The 18858-nt window shown below is 46.3% G+C and overlaps 2 protein-coding genes across 3 annotated transcripts in view; one reads left to right on the top strand and one right to left on the bottom strand.

The window, feature by feature from the left end:
- The window catches only part of LOC137418497 (uncharacterized), a 164958-nt gene that overhangs the window by 45089 nt on the left and 101011 nt on the right, over positions 1-18858 (top strand). Inside the window, exons 9-14 of the mRNA XM_078781286.1 lie at positions 13467-13666; positions 13773-13852; positions 17845-17966; positions 18355-18479; positions 18595-18644; positions 18762-18844. Of these exons, the coding sequence (XP_078637412.1) occupies positions 13467-13666; positions 13773-13852; positions 17845-17966; positions 18355-18479; positions 18595-18644; positions 18762-18844 (660 nt within the window). The remainder of the gene's footprint in view (positions 1-13466; positions 13667-13772; positions 13853-17844; positions 17967-18354; positions 18480-18594; positions 18645-18761; positions 18845-18858) is intronic.
- URM1 (ubiquitin related modifier 1) overlaps positions 1-18858 on the bottom strand; it is a 244980-nt gene that overhangs the window by 153943 nt on the left and 72179 nt on the right. The gene's annotated exons all lie outside the window — the stretch shown is intronic.

Genomic DNA, 18858 nt, shown 5'->3' with positions numbered 1-18858 from the left:
CCGTCGTGCGAAGTCCTTCCTTGGCACACCTGAGCTCCTCACCACATACAAGGCTTTCATCTGCAGCTTAATGGAATACTGTTCTCCCCTCTGGGCCGCTGCTTCTGCCTCACACCTAGCTTGGCTTCACGCTGTTGAAATCAAAGCTTTCAGAATCATTGGAATCTTCCGCGATGAAGCTAACTCCGAGGGCCTCTCATTTACTCACCGCAGGCAGGTCGGTAGTCTTTCTGTCTTCTACCGACTCCTCTCCGGCCTTGCTCCCCCAGCCCTCTCTGGGCTCTGTCCCCCAAATATTCCCGCAGGACGCACAAGATCTGCCGGCAACCCTCTTCTGCTGAAACTGCCAAAATCAAGACTCTCTGCTCACCTTCACTCCTTCATTCCTCTTTTCTCCCACCTCTGGAATAAACTCCCACACTCTCTTCAATCCCTCTTCTCCCTCCAGGTCTTTAAAGCAGCTGTTCACCACCAACCTTGATCTTTTCTACCCCTGTTAAAACATCCCAAATCCACCTCTTTCAATCTCCGACTTCTTTCCTTTAATTCTTAGGAGTGTTCATTTGCTTTATACCATGTATCCCTCCCTCCTCCCCCAGCCCTCCCCCTTCCACAGATCTACCGACGTCTCTGTTCTCTTCTGTTGTTGTGCTTGTATGTTTCCCTCCCTCCCCCTCTTGTCTCCCGCTCTCTTCATTGCATGTTTTATGTGTCTGTGCATGTTTTCATGTGTCAATGTGTTAGGTCTTACACGAGCCTCGATTCTGTATAGAAAAAAAGAAAGAAAAAAAAAAAGACTATTCAGTCTTAAAATGTGTGCCAGAGTCAATTAAGTCAAACAACTATGTGCAGCGAAAAACATGGAGTCAATTTCTGTCCCGCTGTGACGTGGCGCATGGCTAATGGGTGGTGCTTGTGACATGGAGGTGGGTAGCAGACTGTTGTTGAAAACATAGATTACAGTCGATCTATGGTCTGGTCTCAAGAACATTGGGTGTGTGTTTATTTACCATGGTTCTTGAAGAGAGATCGCCAAGTGGTTTAAGCATTCGAGCAAGCATTCCATTCAAAACCGTTGAGGAACGGCTGGCTTGGCAAGCACTAGCTAGCTGCTTGGTAAATGAGCACACCCTGGGCTTCCTCCCTTTCAGTTTCGTGTTAAACAGAAGGAGCGAGTTTCAAAAGTTCACGACGAAAAATGCTACGTTAGTGCCAGGAAAGGTCATGTTATTAACCCAACACTTATGGAGTAACAAGAGTACAGTAGATCTTCGCTCAGTTCTGTGAGCAAAACTTCCCTCACGCATGTCTGGATTCCTCCAAATTTCTTCATTTAGTGTTATAAACAGCATAGCGACTGTTTAAAAAGCTAAACATAGCTTTTTAAACAGTCGTTAATGACCCTCTCATATGAATGATGGTTAATGACCCTCTCAAACCACGACATTTTTGATGAACCCACTCAGCGTAGTTTGTACATTGAATGGAGTTCACTCTGACACCCTTCCTGCACACAGCACATGGCCACTTCCCAGTTCTTTCCACCTCACCACATGCTTTACCACTTGCCATCATCACCTTAGTTAATCAGATATTCAGCTTCAGACCTTTTGTCTCCATACATTCCTTCCACTTGTTCATCTTCTCCTTCAGTCCATCCATACTTTCCGCAATCAACACCAGATCATCTGCATACAACAACTCCCACGGTAAACCCTCCTTTACGTTCCAAGCCAGCACCTCCAGCACAGCTACAAATAGTAGTGGACTTAGTACCGACCCATGATGCACTCCCACCTTCACCTCAAACTCACCACTGTTCCCATCGTTCGTCCTTACAGCTGTGCACGCTCTCTCGTAGATTGCCATCACGACTCTGATCAACCATTCCTCCACTCCTAACTTCCTCAATGACCATGTCACTACTTCGCGTGGAACCCTATCGAATGCTTTCTCCAGATCAACAAACCCAAGAAACAACTTCTGCGTCTTCTCCATGTACTTCTCCTACAACTGCCTTACAATAAAAAGCTCATCTGTCATTCCTCTTCCTGGCATAAATTCAAACTTCATTTCGCCAATCTTCACTTTCTTCCTTATCCTCCTCTCCAACACCCTTTCCAATACCTTCATTCCATGCTCCAATAACTTTATCGCTCGATACGAGCCACAGTCCAGATTGGTCACCTTTCCCCTTGTATAGAGCGACAAGGGTACTCAGTTCCCAATCCACTGGAATGCGGCCTTCTTTCACCACCAGATTACAGATCTCTGTCATTCTCTTCACATCCCAACTTCCCGCTGCCTTCAACATATCTCCCACAACTCCCGTCTGCCCTCCTGCTTTTCTACTCTTCATTGCTTTTATCGCTTCCTCAACTTCCCTCTCAGTTGTCTTCTCTGCCGGTCCTAAATCTGGGTTACTTCCGATGTTGCCGTCCCATTCATTCTCTGCATTCAACAGCATTTCCATATATCTCTTCCATCTTCCTTTAATTCCATCTGAGTCCACAACGATTTGTCCCACTTCATCCTTCAAGCAACTCACCCCCATCACATCGCACCTCTCTTCCGCTATCTGCTTTGCTAAGTTTGTGTGCTTTGCTAAGTGCATCGTTCATATGAATAATATGAACCACAGTGTTTGTGGTTCATATTATTCATTACTGTTCATTAATGTTCATTACTTCTGGTAGAGGCCGTTGCTCCCACAAAAACGCCATGATAAGCTATTTATATACGTTAACTCGCCGGAAAAACCCCTTGGGGAGGTGGGATATTATTGGTATGAATATTGTTTTGTAACAACATTAATATTACGCGATTATCGTTAGTTTTGTTATTCTAAGCGGCCTTGGAAAGATGCCACGATAAAGCTAACTTAATATGGCGATACACCTCAACACGCAACCCATTGATGGCAATACAACAACAACAACACATGCATTTTCAGGCCATTTTCCCTGCTAGAGCGGGGGTTAGCCTTGCGGTCCCCATGACAATCTTCTCCATTTTGCCCTATTTTCTGCATCTCCCCTTGTTAACCCCCTTGCCCGCATTTCTTCTTCCACCATCTTTAGCCAAGTCTTTCTCGGTCTTCCCCGTCCTCTACTTCCTTCTAAATTCATTTCCATCACTCTTCTCAACCAGTCACTTTCATCCTTCCTCAACACATGACCAAACCATCTCAACCTGTTCCTCTTCACAGCATCAATCACAGGCTCTATTCCCATCATCTTTCGCAATTCATCATTTGTCTTCCTCTCTCTCAACGATACTCCGCACATCCACCGAACCATTCACATTCCCACCCTTTCCAACCTTCGTTGCTGCTCTACATTCATGACCCATGTCCCGCTCCCATAAATCATAACACTTCTCACACATGCAGCATACACCTTTCCCTTCAGCTTCAACGACACTCCCCTCCTCATCAGCACGTCACTCAGTTCCCGAAACTTCTTCCATGCACATCTCACTCGAGCAACCGTTGCCGAGTCTGATCCACTTTCTCCATTCAGCATGTCTCCGAGGTAGCAAAATCTTTTCACACCTTCCAGCTTCACGCCGTCTCCAAGATCCAACTCAACATTTCCTCCATCTGCAGCTCCCTCTGTGCACACCTTACATTTGAATGTAGCTGCCACACTGGTTAATGACCCTCTCAGACCGCTACATTTTTGATGAACCCACTCAGCACACATTGTACATTGAATGGAGTTCACTCCGACACCCTTCCTACACACAGCACATGGCCACTTCCCAGTTCTTTCCACCTCACCACATGCTTTACCACTTGTCATCACCTTCGTCTTTCCTATATTCACCTTCAGACCTTTTGTCTCCATACATTCCTTCCACTTGTTCATCTTTTCCTTCAGTCCATCCATAGTTTCCGCAATCAACACCAGATCATCTGCATACAACAACTCCCACGCTAAACCCTCCTTTATGTTCTAAGCCAGCACCTCCATCACAGCTACAAATAGTAGTGGACTTAGTACCGACCCCTGTTGCACTCCCACCTTCACCTCAAACTCACCACTGTTCCCGTCCTTTGTCCTTACAGCTGTGCGTGCTCTTTTGTACATTGCCATCACTACTCTGATCAACCATTCCTCCACTTCTAACTTCCTCAATGCCCATGTCAATACTTCGCGTGGAACCCTATCGAATGCTTTCTCCAGATCAACAAACCCAAGAAACAACTTCTTCCTCTTCTCCATGTACTTCTCCTGCAACTGCCTCACAATAAAGACCGCGTCTGTCGTTCCTCTTCCTGGCATAAATCCAAACTGCATCGATCTTCACCTTCTTCCTTATCCTCCTCTCCAACACCCTTTCCAATACCTTCATTCTATGCTCCAATAACTTTATCGCTCGGTACGAGCCACACTCCAGAGGGTCACCTTTCCCCTTGTATAGAGGGACGAGGGTACTCAGTTCCCATTCCACTGGAATGCGGCCTTCTTTCACCACCAGATTACAGATCTCTGTCATTCTCTTCACACCCCAACTTCCTGCTGCCTTCAACATATCTCCCACAATTCCCGTCGGCCCTCTCGCTTTTCGCCTCTTCATTGCTTTTATCGCTTCCTCAACTTCCTTTTCAGTTATCTTCTCTGCCGGTCCTAAAACTGGGTTACTCTCCATGTTGCCATCCCATTCATTCTCTGTATTCAACAGCATTTCCATATATCTTTTCCATCTTCCTTTAATTCCATCTGGGTCCACAGCGATTTGTCCCACGTCATCCTTCAAGCAACTCACCCGCATCACATCACACCTCTTTCGCTATCTGCTTTGCAATCCTGAATACTGCTCTCTGACCCTCTTCCGAATCCAAGCGTTTTCCGAACATTTTTCTACATTCCTCCTGCGCCTTTGCTACCTCTTTCTTTGCAGCCTTCCTGGCTGCCTTATAACTTTCATGCTCTGTTGTTTCTGCTCCCGTACCCTTTGCCTTCTGCCACTCCTTGAACTTCTTCCTCTTCTCGTCAATCCTCTTTCCAACTTCATCATCCCACCACCATGTTTCCGAGTGCCTCGGTGGTCCTTTTGTCCATCCACATACCTCACCAACGGCTCCCAACAGACTATCTTTCATTGACATCCAACCACGTTCAAGCTCAACCACATCATCCTCTACCCTACTCAGCCTCTCTTTTAATGCCTCCCTTATTGTCACCTCTTTCAACCTCCACACCTTCATTCTCGGTTGGTACTTCACCTGCCGAGCTCTCCTCGCACCTTTCACGCTATGTCGCAGACAACCAAGTGGTGCTGTGAAACAGCCTCCTCCCCCGGGATCACCTTTGTGTCCCGGAGGTGCCCCCAATCTCGCCTACGCACCATCAGGTAGTCATCGGTTGTCGTCGACCCACCTGAGGTGTATGTAACAAGCTTATTATCCCCTTTCTGGAACTGACTATTACAAATCAACAAATCAGCTCCATCAGCAAACTCCAAAATCCTTTCACCTTCTCCATTTCTCACACCATATCTGTAACCCCCATGAACTCCCTCAAAACCGTCCATACTCCTTCCCACATGTCCATTTAGGTCTCCTCCTACCACAACAACTTCCTCATCTTTCATGTTTTCCATCAGCCTCTCTATCGCACACCAGAACTTGTCCTTCGCTTCATCTCTCTGACCAACCTGCGGAGCATATCCCGAGATGACGTTCACCAAGAGTTTTCCAATCATCATTTTCACCATCATCAACCTATCACTCACTCTAGGCACACTCACCACACTGTCTATAAACTCCTCAGAAAACAGGACACCAACACCATTCACGCCCTCCGCACCCCTTGCCACACAAACTTGTATTTCTGTCCCTGTCTACCCTTCACCATTCTCACACCACTTCCCTTCCATCTCGTCTCTTGCACACAACATATGTCCACTCTTCTTCTGACCAATACTTCCACCACTTCTCTTGATCTCCCTGTCATTGTCCCTACATTCCATGTCCCAAACCTCAGAAACCGATCTCCACTTCAGGCTGTACCCTGCCCATATGTAGTTGTAATTGTCATGGTTCTCTTTTTGAGGCAATGTTTTCACGGCCTGATGCCCTTCCTGACGCCAACCCTCTTCGTCGCCTCTTACGACACGCAGGGATACGGTGTACCTATTCTAACCAGGGTACACACCGTCAAACCCATTGATGGCAATGGCGGGGAAAACCCGCTCGGGGGAGAAAACCCGCTTGGGGAGGGGGGCAAATGAATGTGCTACAACCTTCATCATGTAACGCTTGGTCATCCTGTCAAGTTTGGTTGAGATTGGATAAGTAACGACAGAATGTATTGGTGGCAAATCCTGCGCATGTCCAACGGCGCAAGTGTGCGGCCCTTGGCCTCGACCATTACAAGGCTTCCTCTGTTGAGGGAGTGGCTACACCCATTCTGGGAGAGGCTTCAAAAACAAATCTCCACCATTTTTTTTGGTTGCTTTGTGTACCTGGTGTCTATTTGAAGATTGAATCAAACGTGTCTTCTATCATAATAAGTTACCTTTTGAAGAAACAAAGTTACATTTTGATTACAACTCATGCAAAGGAAACAAGGTAATCCATGTTTAATTTGGAGCGATTGTGGCAATGGTCTATCACACACTGCCCAAAGGTATATTTTCATATTGCAGAGGAAAGAAATTGTGAAGTTTTAAATCAAAAAAAACTTTTGGTATTTTCTTATTGCACGTCATTCAATGCTGAATGATGTGCAATTAGAAGATACAGGATTTACAAACAAACTGTATTTCACGTGTGCATGGACAATGGAATTCACATATAATAATCTAAAATAAATAAACACAAAGGGGAAATTGCCAAGAAATATTTTTTAGCTCCTATTTTATGAGTTTTGTACACCTGCACTTTAAAGAAATTTATTTGAAATCTTTCATTTAAAAAATGTCATTTTGTATGCTGTAACAAGAATAGTAATTTTGGTTTTCGCTGAACAGAAGGGTGTAATGTCGATATACACTGGGCTTTGTTTACGTATCGCCACTTGCTTACTCGTGGTAACTTACATGTCGCATTTGGAACTGCCATTTCCAAAATGAAGAGAAGAATGAGGGAACAGAACGAGACTGCCAATTAACGTTAACACCGACTTTTTTTTTTTTTTTTTGTTTTTTTTGTTTACAGAATCGAGGCTCGTGAAAGAGCTAACATTTATCACACAAACAAATCAAACAGACAAACAAAATATATAAAAAGAGGGAGCGGTAGACAAGATGGGGAGAGAAGGGGAAGCACACAAACACAACATTTGAGAGCAGGGACATCGGGAGATGTGTGGGAGGGAGAGGGCTTGGGGGGAGGAGGCGTGGGAAGGGGGGGAGGGGGGGTGGGAGAAGTATAAAACACAAGGACACCAAGGACTTCCAGGAAAGAAGTTGGTATTTCAAAAAAGTGGATTTGGGGTGAAATTAGCGGGGGTAGAAAAGATCAAGGTTTTGGATGGGGGAAGATAAGAGATGGTGGTGAACAGCTGTTTTAAAGACCTGGAGGGTGGAGTGGGATTGAAGAGAGTGAGGGAGTTTGTTCCAGAGGCAGGAGAAAAGAGGAATGAAGGAGTGAAGGTGAGCAGAGAGTCTTGATTTTGGCAGTTTAACCATAAGAGGGTTGCAGGCAGATCTTGTGCGACCTGTAGGAATATTTGGGGGACAGAGCCCAGAGAGAGCTGGGGGGGGGGGGGGGGGCAAGGCCGGAGAGGAGTCGGTAGAAGACGGAAACACCACCAACCTACCTGCAGTGAGTGAGCGAAAGGCCCTCGGAGTTAGCTTCATCGCGGGAGATTCCAATGATTCTGAACGCTTTGGTTTCAACAGCGTGAAGACGAGCTAGGTGTGAGGCAGGAGCACCAGCCCAGAGGGGAGAGCAGTATTCCATTGAGCTGGGGATGAAAGGCTTGTATGTGGTGAGGAGCTCAGGTGTGCCAAGGAAGGACTTCGCACAACGTAGGATGCCCAGTTGGCAACTGGCTTTGGAGGCCAGATTGGAAATGTGGTTTTCCCAGGAAAGATCATGGCAGATAGTGAGACCCAAAAACTTGAGTGACAGACATTCCTGGAGAGGATTGTTCAGAAAGTGGATGGGAAGGTTGTCCAGTCGGTCTTTTCGGAGAGACATAGTAAGAGTGTGAGATTTGTCAGGATTGAAAGACATGTTCCACTTGTTTGACCAGTCTGTGATTTTGTCCAGGTCCGCAGAGAGTGAGGAGGCTGCAGACTGCCGATCTGAGGGATGAGGAATGGAGCGGCAGAGAGTGGAGTCATCAGCAAAGAGATAGAGAGGATTTTCAAGGGAGTCAGAGAGATCATTGATGAAGACCAGAAAAAGCACAGGGCCCAGAACACTGCCTTGGGAAACTCCAGCCTGAACAGGAAGAGGAGATGAGAGAAACCCATTCAGGGCCACACGTTGACTATGACTAGAGAGGAAGTCCGCCAGCCATGCATGGAGATTTCCATGGATACCAAAGGAGGAGAGTTTGGTGAGCAGAGCGGGGTGCCAGACCGTATCGAAGGCACGTGATATGTCAAGGGAGACAGCTCTAATTTCCTGTTTGGCATTGATGACCTCCATCCATTGTTGAGAAAGCAGAAGCAGCATGTCCAGAGTAGAGTGACCTGGTCTGAAACCAAATTGATGATCAGAGATCCATCCATTGGAGAAGAGGAAAGATTTCATATCCGAAGCAATGATGGATTCCATGACTTTGCTGATAATTGGGAGAAGGCTGATTGGTCTGTAGTTGCTAGGATCTGTTTTTGCACATTTTTTGTGCAAGGCGGTGACTTGCATAGGATGGTGAGCAACAAAGACGTTTAAAGGTAATGCGTGCTCAGCAAACATTATACAACAGCAGCTGTAATGAATGCGGATGAAGTATTGGATAATATTGTTCAAGAGCATAATTGCGATATGATGACCCCACCATGTTTGTACTATTCTGCGAATCATTTCACAAATGAATGAAAAGGAAAAGGGATTTACGCTGTTTCTCCAAGGGGAAAGTTCAATTACCTCCACTATTTGCTGTACCTGCTCAACTGTAACAACTGAACAACTGCCTGAGTGAAGGTTGGAGATGAGTGTGGAGGGGTTGGAGAGGAGTGAGGAGGGGTTGAAGAGGAGTGAGGAGGGGTTGGAGAGGAGTGAGGAGGGGTTGGAGAGGAGTGAGGAGGGGTTGGAGAGGAGTGAGAGGGGTTGGAGAGGAGTGAGGGGGGTTGGAGAGGAGTGAGGAGGGGTTGGAGAGGAGTGAGGAGGGGTTGGAGAGGAGTGAGGAGGGGTTGGAGAGGAGTGAGGAGGGGTTGGAGAGGAGTGAGGAGGGGTTGGAGAGGAGTGAGGAGGGGTTGGAGAGGAGTGAGGAGGGGTTGGAGAGGAGTGAGGAGGGGTTGGAGAGGAGTGAGGAGGGGTTGGAGAGGAGTGAGGAGGGGTTGGAGAGGAGTGAGGAGGGGTTGGAGAGGAGTGAGGAGGGGTTGGAGAGGAGTGAGGAGGGGTTGGAGAGGAGTGAGGAGGGGTTGGAGAGGATTGAGGAGGGGTTGGAGGGAGGTAAGGAGGAGAGTGAGGAATAGGGAAAGGAGAGTCAGTGGTAGGGAGAGGAGAGTCAGTGGTAGGGAGAGGAGAGTCAGTGGTAGGGAGAGGAGAGTCAGTGGTAGGGAGAGGAGAGTCAGTGGTAGGGAGAGGAGAGGCAGTGGTAGGGAGAGGAGAGTCAGTGGTAGGGAGAGGAGAGTCAGTGGTAGGGAGAGGAGAGTCAGTGGTAGGGAGAGGAGAGGCAGTGGTAGGGAGAGGAGAGTCAGTGGTAGGGAGAGGAGAGTCAGTGGTAGGGAGAGGAGAGTCAGTGGTAGGGAGAGGAGAGTCAGTGGTAGGGAGAGGAGAGTCAGTGGTAGGGAGAGGAGAGTCAGTGGTAGGGAGAGGAGAGTGAGGGGTAGAGAGGAGTGTGAAGGGTAGAGAGGAGTGAGAAGAGAAGGGGTTGGAGATGAGTGAAGCAGGGGAGAGAGGAGGGGGGGGGGGGGGGGAGATTTGTGAGGGGTGGAGAGGAGTGAGGGGGTCACATAGTAAATAAATTGTGTGGATTACATCATTGCTGGATCTGATGAATTGCCAGTACCCATTTTGTAAAACTCTTTGTGCAGCATTTTTGTGGTAGGAGGAGACGTAAATGGACATGTGGGAAGGAGTATGGATGGTTTTGAGGGAGTTAATGGGGGTTACGGATATGGTGTGAGGAATGGAGAAGGTGAAACGATTTTGGAGTTTGCTGATGGAGCTGGTTTGTTGATTTGTAATACTCGTCAGGTGGGTCGACGACAACCGTTGACTCCTGATAGTGTGAAGGTGAGATACGGGGCACCTCCGGGACACAAAGGTGATCCCGGGGAGGAGGCTGTTTCACAGCACCACTTGGTTGTCTGCGACATAAGGGTGAAAGGTGCGAGGAGAGCTCGGCGGGTGAAGTACCAACCGAGAATGAAGGTGTGGAGGTTGAAAGAGGTGACAGTGAGTGAGGCATTAAAAGAGAGGCTGAGTATGGCAGAGGATGATGTGGTTGAGCTTGAAAGTGGTTGGGTGTCAATGAAAGATAGTCTGTTGGGAGCCGTTGGTGAGGTATGTGGATGGACAAAAGGACCACCGAGGCACTCGGAAACATGGTGGTGGGATGATGAAGTTGGAAAGAGGATTGACGAGAAGAGGAAGAAGTTCAAGGAGTGGCAGAAGGCAAAGGATACGGGGGCAGAAGAGGCAGAGCATGAAAGTTATAAGGCAGCCAAGAAGGCTGCAAAGAAAGAGTCAGCAAAGGCGCAGGAGGCATGTAGGAAAATGTTCGGAGAACGCTTTGATTCGGAAGAGGGTCAGAAAGCGGTATTCAGGATTGCAAAGCAGATAGCGGTATTCAGGATTGCAAAGCAGATAGCGGAAGAGAGGTGCGATGTGATGGGGGTGAGTTGCTTGAAGGATGAAGTGGGACAAATCGTTGTGGACTCAGATGGAATTAAAGGAAGATGGAAGAGATATATGGAAATGCTGTTGAATGCAGAGAATGAATGGGATGGCAACATCGGAAGTAACCCAGATTTAGGACCGGCAGAGAAGACAACTGAGAGGGAAGTTGAGGAAGCGATAAAAGCAATGAAGAGTAGAAAAGCAGGAGGGCAGACGGGAGTTGTGGGAGATATGTTGAAGGCAGCGGGAAGTTGGGATGTGAAGAGAATGACAGAGATCTGTAATCTGGTGGTGAAAGAAGGCCGCATTCCAGTGGATTGGGAACTGAGTACCCTTGTCGCTCTATACAAGGGGAAAGGTGACCAATCTGGACTGTGGCTCGTATCGAGCGATAAAGTTATTGGAGCATGGAATGAAGGTATTGGAAAGGGTGTTGGAGAGGAGGATAAGGAAGAAAGTGAAGATCGGCGAAATGAAGTTTGAATTTATGCCAGGAAGAGGAATGACAGATGAGCTTTTTATTGTAAGGCAGTTGTAGGAGAAGTACATGGAGAAGACGCAGAAGTTGTTTCTTGGGTTTGTTGATCTGGAGAAAGCATTCGATAGGGTTCCACGCGAAGTAGTGACATGGTCATTGAGGAAGTTAGGAGTGGAGGAATGGTTGATCAGAGTCGTGATGGCAATCTACGAGAGAGCGTGCACAGCTGTAAGGACGAAGGATGGGAACAGTGGTGAGTTTGAGGTGAAGGTGGGAGTGCATCATGGGTCGGTACTAAGTCCACTACTATTTGTAGCTGTGCTGGAGGTGCTGGCTTGGAACGTAAAGGAGGGTTTACCGTGGGAGTTGTTGTATGCAGATGATCTGGTGTTGATTGCGGAAAGTATGGATGGACTGAAGGAGAAGATGAACAAGTGGAAGGAATGTATGGAGACAAAAGGTCTGAAGCTGAATATCTGATTAACTAAGGTGATGATGGCAAGTGGTAAAGCATGTGGTGAGGTGGAAAGAACTGGGAAGTGGCCATGTGCTGTGTGCAGGAAGGGTGTCAGAGTGAACTCCATTCAATGTACAAACTACGCTGAGTGGGTTCATCAAAAATGTCATGGTTTGAGAGGGTCATTAACCAGTGTGGCAGCTACATTCAAGTGTAAGGTGTGCACAGAGGGAGCTGCAGATGGAGGAAACGTTGAGTTGGATCTTGGAGACGCCATGAACCTGGAAGGTGTGAAAACATTTTGCCACCTAGGACACATGCTGAATGGAGAAGGTGGATCAGACTCGGCAACGGTTGCTAGAGTGAGATGTGCATGGAAGAAGTTTCGGGAACTGAGTGGCGTGCTGACGAGGAGGGAGTGTCGTTGAAGCTGAAGGGAAAGGTGTGTGCTGCATGTGTGAGAGAAGTGTTATGATTTATGGGAGCGAGACATGGGTCATGAATGTCGAGCAGCACCGAAGGCTGGCAAGGGTGGAAATGCGAATGGTTCGGTGGATGTGCGGAGTATCGTTGAGAGAGAGGAAGACAAATGTTGAATTGCGAAAGATGATGGGAATAGAGCCTGTGATGGATGCTGTGAAGAGAAACAGGTTGAGATGGTTTGGTCATGTGTTGAGGAAGGATGAAAGTGACTGGTTGAGAAGAGTGATGGAAATGAATGCAGAAGGAAGTCGAGGACGGGGAAGACCGAGAAAGACTTGGCTAAAGGTGGTGGAAGAAGAAATGCGGGCAAGGGGGTTAAGAAGGGGAGATGCAGAAAATAGGGCAAAATGGAAAAGATTGTCATAGGGCCCGCAAGACTAATCCCCGCTCTAGCAGGGAAAATGGCCATAAAATGCCTGTTGTTGTTGTCTTCGTGCAGCATTTAACTCAAGATGTCCAAATGTCATACACGTCTATGCCTATGGGTGTTTCCCACGGGTTCCCCACTAGTAAGTATATATTATGATACAAATATGAACTGATTAGAGTTTGGCATCAAGAGGTCAGAGGTCATGACAGGTAAAAATGTGAGACGTGAGAATAGCTGAAGGGATTTGAATCAAACTTGGTGCAGAAATATCGGTTGATGTCGCGATGTCGAAGAGTGCCATTCTATTTTACAAGTGAAGTTTCACAAAAGAGTAAATAAAGTCTACCAATATAGTTTTTGCATTAAAATTGATAAATAAAGTTTATCGTTCCCACAGAGAGAACGGTTATGATAGCAACACAACTGCATGAACAGTTGAGAAGGTTGCAAGTCTTGGGATGTGAATGTTCTCTTTGAGTATGAAGCTGATTTTAAAAAGATGAGGATATGGGCAATGGATTTGTGCATTTAAAGATTGAGTATAAAATTGGATAAAAAGATACTAATTGCACTAATTTACCAATAACAATGGAATTGTTTTTTCTGAGATGTACAATGACCTAATGCTATGATTGGTGGAGAGCACTGTTAATGATAATGTACAATCTTTATGGTCTGCATGGAGTCCATGTGTTTTCTAATTGTTTAGGTGCTGGTGATGGAAAAGAAGATTTGTTCGTTGTCAAAAAGGAAGGAGAAATCCCAGAGTCTCAGTTCAGTCTTTTGGGAGATGAGGAGACTCGACCGTTAAAACCCCCCATGGCTTCCCAGAGTTCAATGGACTCCCCATCCAAAGTTGTGGAAGATGTGCTGGATGACGAGGTTGATGAAACGGCAGGGCTCAGCAAGGTACAATGGGTCACCTACCACCCTCTCGCTGTTTTTATTTTTACCGGTTGTTATCCTTTATTATCCATTTTAAATGACATTCTTCCATTTTGTTTGTATGCAAAAGAAAAAACAGAAACAGGTCAACTGGAAGAGAATCAATGAGGAAAGAATACGCAAAGATAAACGAAAGACTGAGAATATGCGGTATGTTTGTAAACAAATCTTTTCATTCATACTGGAATGCCTCATATAACTGACCTTTGTTCTTTCATGGAAACTTAAAATGTTATTTTTCTCATCGAGTAACTGGAGCAATATTACAAAAGTTCAACTAGAACGACACTTAGTAGAGCGCATACCTCTGCCAGGCTGAACAGGTTATGTTTTGTATCCCACTGATACGCCGGATCTGCATCCGGACTGTAACCAAAATCTAATCGGCTCGTTCTTGTCACCGAACCAATTTATGCACCGAGTTTAGTCATAACACGTCGATAACTTTATGAGATATTGTGCTATGTATCGTTTTTGTCCCTATCACTCAATGTTGAAGAATCCCTTAAAAAATTGTATCGGCATCCGGATCTTCACCAAAATCGAACCATTCGTCCTTGTCACACATCCATCCTGTCCACTAAGTTTTTCTTCCGAATCCCCTCATAACTTTGAGATTTTTTTTTTAATTTTTTTAATTTTTTTGTATACTGAATCGAGGCTCGTGAAAGAGCTAACATTAACTTCACAAACAAATCGACCAGACAAACAAAATACACAAAAAGAGGGAGCGGAAGACAAGATGGGGAGAAAAGGGGAAGCACACAAACACAACATCCGAGAGCAGGGAGATGTGTGGAAGGGAGAGGGCCCAGGGGGAGGAGGCGTGGGAGGGGGAAGGGGGGAGGGGGGGGGGAGGGAGAAGTATAAAGCACAAGGACACCAAGGACTTCCAGGACAAAAGTTGGTATTTCAAAAAGTGGAATTGGGGTGAAATTAGCGGGGGTAGAAAAGATCAAGGTTTTGGATGGGGGAAGATAAGAGATGGTGGTGAACAGCTGTTTTAAAGACTTGGAGGGTGGAGTGGGATTGAAGAGAGTGAGGGAGTTTGTTCCAGAGGCGGGAGAAAAGAGGAATGAAGGAGTGAAGGTGAGCAGAGAGTCTTGATTTTGGCAGTTTAACCAAAAGAGGGTTGCAGGCAGATCTTGTGCGACCTGTAGGAATATTTGCGGGACAGAGCCCAGAGAGAGCTGGGGGGGCAAGGCCAGAGAGGAGTCGGTAGAAGACGGAAAGACCACCAACCTGCCTGCGGTGAGTGAGTGAGAGGTCCTTGGAGTTAGCTTCATCGCGGGAGATTCCAATGATTCTGAATGCTTTGGTTTCAACAGCGTGAAGGCGAGCTAGGTGTGAGGCAGGAGCACCAGCCCAGAGGGGAGAGCAGTATTCCATTGAGCTGCGGATGAAAGCCTTGTATGTGGTGAGGCGCTCAGGTGTGCCAAGGAAGGACTTCGCACGACGGAGGATGCCCAGTCGGCGACTGGCTTTGGAGGCCAGATTTGAAATGTGGTTTTTCCAGGAAAGATCATGGCAGATAGTGAGACCCAAAAGCTTGAGTGACAGAACTTCTTGGAGAGGATTATTCAGAAAGTGGATGGGAGGGTTGTCCAGTCGGTCTTTTCGGAGAGACATCGTAAGAGTGTGAGATTTGTCAGGATTGAAAGACATGTTCCACTTGTTTGCCCAGTCTGTGATTTTGTCAAGGTCTGCAGAGAGTGAGGAAGCTGCAGACTGCCGATCTGAGGGATGAAGAATGGAGCGACAGAGAGTAGAGTTGTCAGCAAAGAGATAGAGAGGATTTTCAAGAGAGTCAGAGAGATCATTGATGAAGACCAGAAAAAGCACAGGGCCCAGAACACTGCCTTGGGGAACTCCAGCCTGAACAGGAAGAGGAGATGAGAGAAACCCATTCAGGGCCACACGTTGACTACGACTAGAGAGGAAGTCCGCCAGCCATGCGTGGAGATTTCCATGGATACCAAAAGAGGAGAGTTTGGTGAGCAGAGCGGGGTGCCAGACCGTATCGAAGGCACGTGATATGTCAAGGGAGACTGCTCTAATTTCCTGTTTGGCATTGAGGACCTCCATCCATTGTTGAGAAAGCAGAAGCAGCATGTCCAGAGTGGAGTGTCCAGGTCTGAAACCAAATTGATGATCAGAGATCAAGCCATTGGAGAAGAGGAAAGATTTCATATCTGAAGCAATGATGGATTCCATGACTTTGCTGATAATTGGGAGAAGGCTGATTGGTCTGTAGTTGCTGGGATCTGTTTTTGCACCTTTTTTGTGCAAAGCGGTGATGTTGGCAGATTTCCAAGCAGATGGAAGATGACCTTGAGCAAAAGAGAGGGTGAAGAGAACAGAGAGGGGGAATGAAAGAGCGGAAGAACATGATTTTAGGACCCGTGGGCTGATGCCGTCAGGTCCAGTTGCAGAATCAGAGTCGAGGGTTGACAGAAACTTTTCCACCTTGTCAGGAGGAAAGGACACAGAGTCCAGGAGCAGCTGGGTACGACTGGGTTCGGTGGGTACAGAGAGGGATGGGTTTGGGACACAAGATTTAGAGGCAAACACAGAGTTGAGGCATTCAGCTTTTTCACGTGTGGAGTCAGCCGTGTGGCCATTTAAGGTGAGGGAGGGGATGGAGGGGGAACAAACACCAGAAACAGATTTCACCAGACGCCACCAGGATTTGGAAGAGGGAGACAGATAAGAGAGTTCGGTCCTGAGGACGGAGAGATATTGTTTCCTGGCTCTCCTGAGGGTGGACACACACTTGTTTCGGGCTTTGTGAAAGGAAATGAGATTTCCTTCCATTGGATTTGCTTTCCAGGAGACGAAAGCAAGTTGTTTCTGGGCAATAGCCTCACCACAAGATTCCGTGTACCATGGACGGGAGGAAGGGTATGACAACTGAAGACGAGAAGGGATAAATCTGTGCATGAGAGAGAGCAATTTACTTTGGAAGAATTCCCATGATGAGTTGATGTCAGAGGCAGTAGAGATGGGAGACCAGTCCAGATGATTGATGGCTGCTTGAAGACCGTGCCAGTTGGCCTGAGTGAAATGCCAGACTCGTCGACGCTGAGGAGGCTCTCTGAAAATGGTCAGAGAGATGTCCACTTTAACAAGCACATGATCAGAAGAGCCGATTGGAGCAGAAGAAGAGCAGCAGACATTTTCAGGGAAGTTAGTCATAACCAAGTCCAGAAGAGAAGATTCTCCGTTGACTGAGATCTGGGTTGGGAAATTGACAGATTGTGTCAGTCCCAGTGAGTCACAGAAGTCCTTTGCTGAAGAGCCATGGCTGGTGAGAGAGGTACCCACCCCCAGCCAACTGGCATGGTGACAGTTGAAATCACCACATATGAGGAAGAGAGAGTTGGGATGGGTAGATAGAAGTTGGTCCATATTATCAGACAGCGAGATGTAGATGGAGTCATCACTGTTTGATGGACGGTACAACACGCATATGAACAAAAGGTGGGAGCGAAGGGGAAGCCGTAGCCAAAGGTATTCCTGGGGGTGAGGTGGAGAGAGGGCAGTGCAGGGCGTGAGGAAGAGAGTTTTTTATAAAGATAGCAACCCCACCTCCAGGACGAGGCTCAGGTCTATCATACCGGAGGAGGGAGTAACCTGGGAGAGATACCAAGGAATCAGAGACATCATGAAGGAGGAAGGTTTCTGTTAAGCAGATCACGTCTGGTTTGTCAGAAGCAACCTGTATGGAGAGATCAGTTAAGTTTGAGCGAAGGCCCCGGATGTTTGAGGTCCATACTGTTAAGGAAGAGGAAGTGGGAGATCGGAAGAGGAAGGGAGAAGATATCCTTCTCACAGGCAAACAAACAGTGGTGGAAAAAACCTCCGTCCACCTTCGGTTCGCTGCTATGATGCTCTCCACCAATCGTCCACCTTCGGATGTAAAAATACATTTGTGATGGGGTGAGGAGTATTCATATTTGTTTATTATTTCATATTATGTCATGAGCGTTATAAATGAAGTGTTGTTTATGTAGATATGAAGTGAGAATTACTAATCTTTTTTATTATAGGGTTGTACATGAATACCACACATATTATGGAAGCAAGTTGTGTTGATTGTATGATTATAATCAAACCCTGATGTTTCCAACACTCATTGCCAGGAGTTTGTCCGATTGTCCTGGGACTTCACCTGCACTCACCAAGCGTGGGACAGACACAGGGAATGGAGATCAATTTCAGAAAGGGCAAAATAACAAGACCTGTGAAGGATTTCCCACTGAAGGTGATGTGCAGTGAGCAAAAAATATATACACTACTCACAATAAGTTAGGGATATTGGTAGGTTCTTCAGTGTGGTTGATTTTGTGTTTTAATTATGTTGAAAAAAGTTGTTGGTCCTAATTCTGTGGTTATTAATGAGTGTGAAAAAACACAGCATTCTTGATTTCAATACCCTAACCCTAACCCCTATAAAAAAAAAAAAAAAAAAACTCACTCCCACAATATCCCTAACTTATTGTGAGTAGTGTAAATAAACTTTTGTTACCAGCTAAATAGGAGTTTTTATTGGGTGAAGGAAAGAGGTATCACCACCTTACAGAAATATAATTTTATGTAAAGTCTGTTTGTTTAAGTGCACTAAAAGTGTTATTTTTCGGTTTTGACTACAGGAAAATCAAAAGATGCAGTGTTTAAACAGGGGGAAGAGCAAAGCTCACTTGGAGAAATGAAGACTGGCGTTTCTTTGATTTCCCAAACCAAGTCTGGAAGAACTTCTGAGAATATTGCCGACACTGTAAGGAAGAAGCTTTAATGAAGAGTAAAGTACAATAAGTCAGCTTTACTATTTGATTTCTATACTGTGTGCTGTTAAATATTCTTTTTATTTTCCTACACCTTTAATATTGCAGAAACAAAGACAACCAAAATCTAAAAAATCTAAAACTGGGGACCTTTCAAGGTGTGTTTCCTATTTTCTACTCCGAACAGTATCACTGTGTGCTGGAAGTGGATTATTCCAAGTTTACTTTGTTAGATTGTTTCAACATGTAATCTACTTTGTGCACTTTTCTCATAGCACGGCAGCTGGGCTGAACAAGACCGAGGCAAAGGAGAGTGACGATGACAAAACGTTTCCTTCATCAGACAAGTCTCCTACAGGTGGTACTTGTTCC

This window comes from Myxine glutinosa, chromosome 7, assembly GCF_964187855.1.
Source record: "Myxine glutinosa chromosome 7, kmMyxGlut1.1, whole genome shotgun sequence".
NCBI classification, from domain to species: Eukaryota; Metazoa; Chordata; class Myxini; order Myxiniformes; family Myxinidae; genus Myxine; species Myxine glutinosa.
This window is presented reverse-complemented; position numbering and strand designations above follow the sequence as displayed.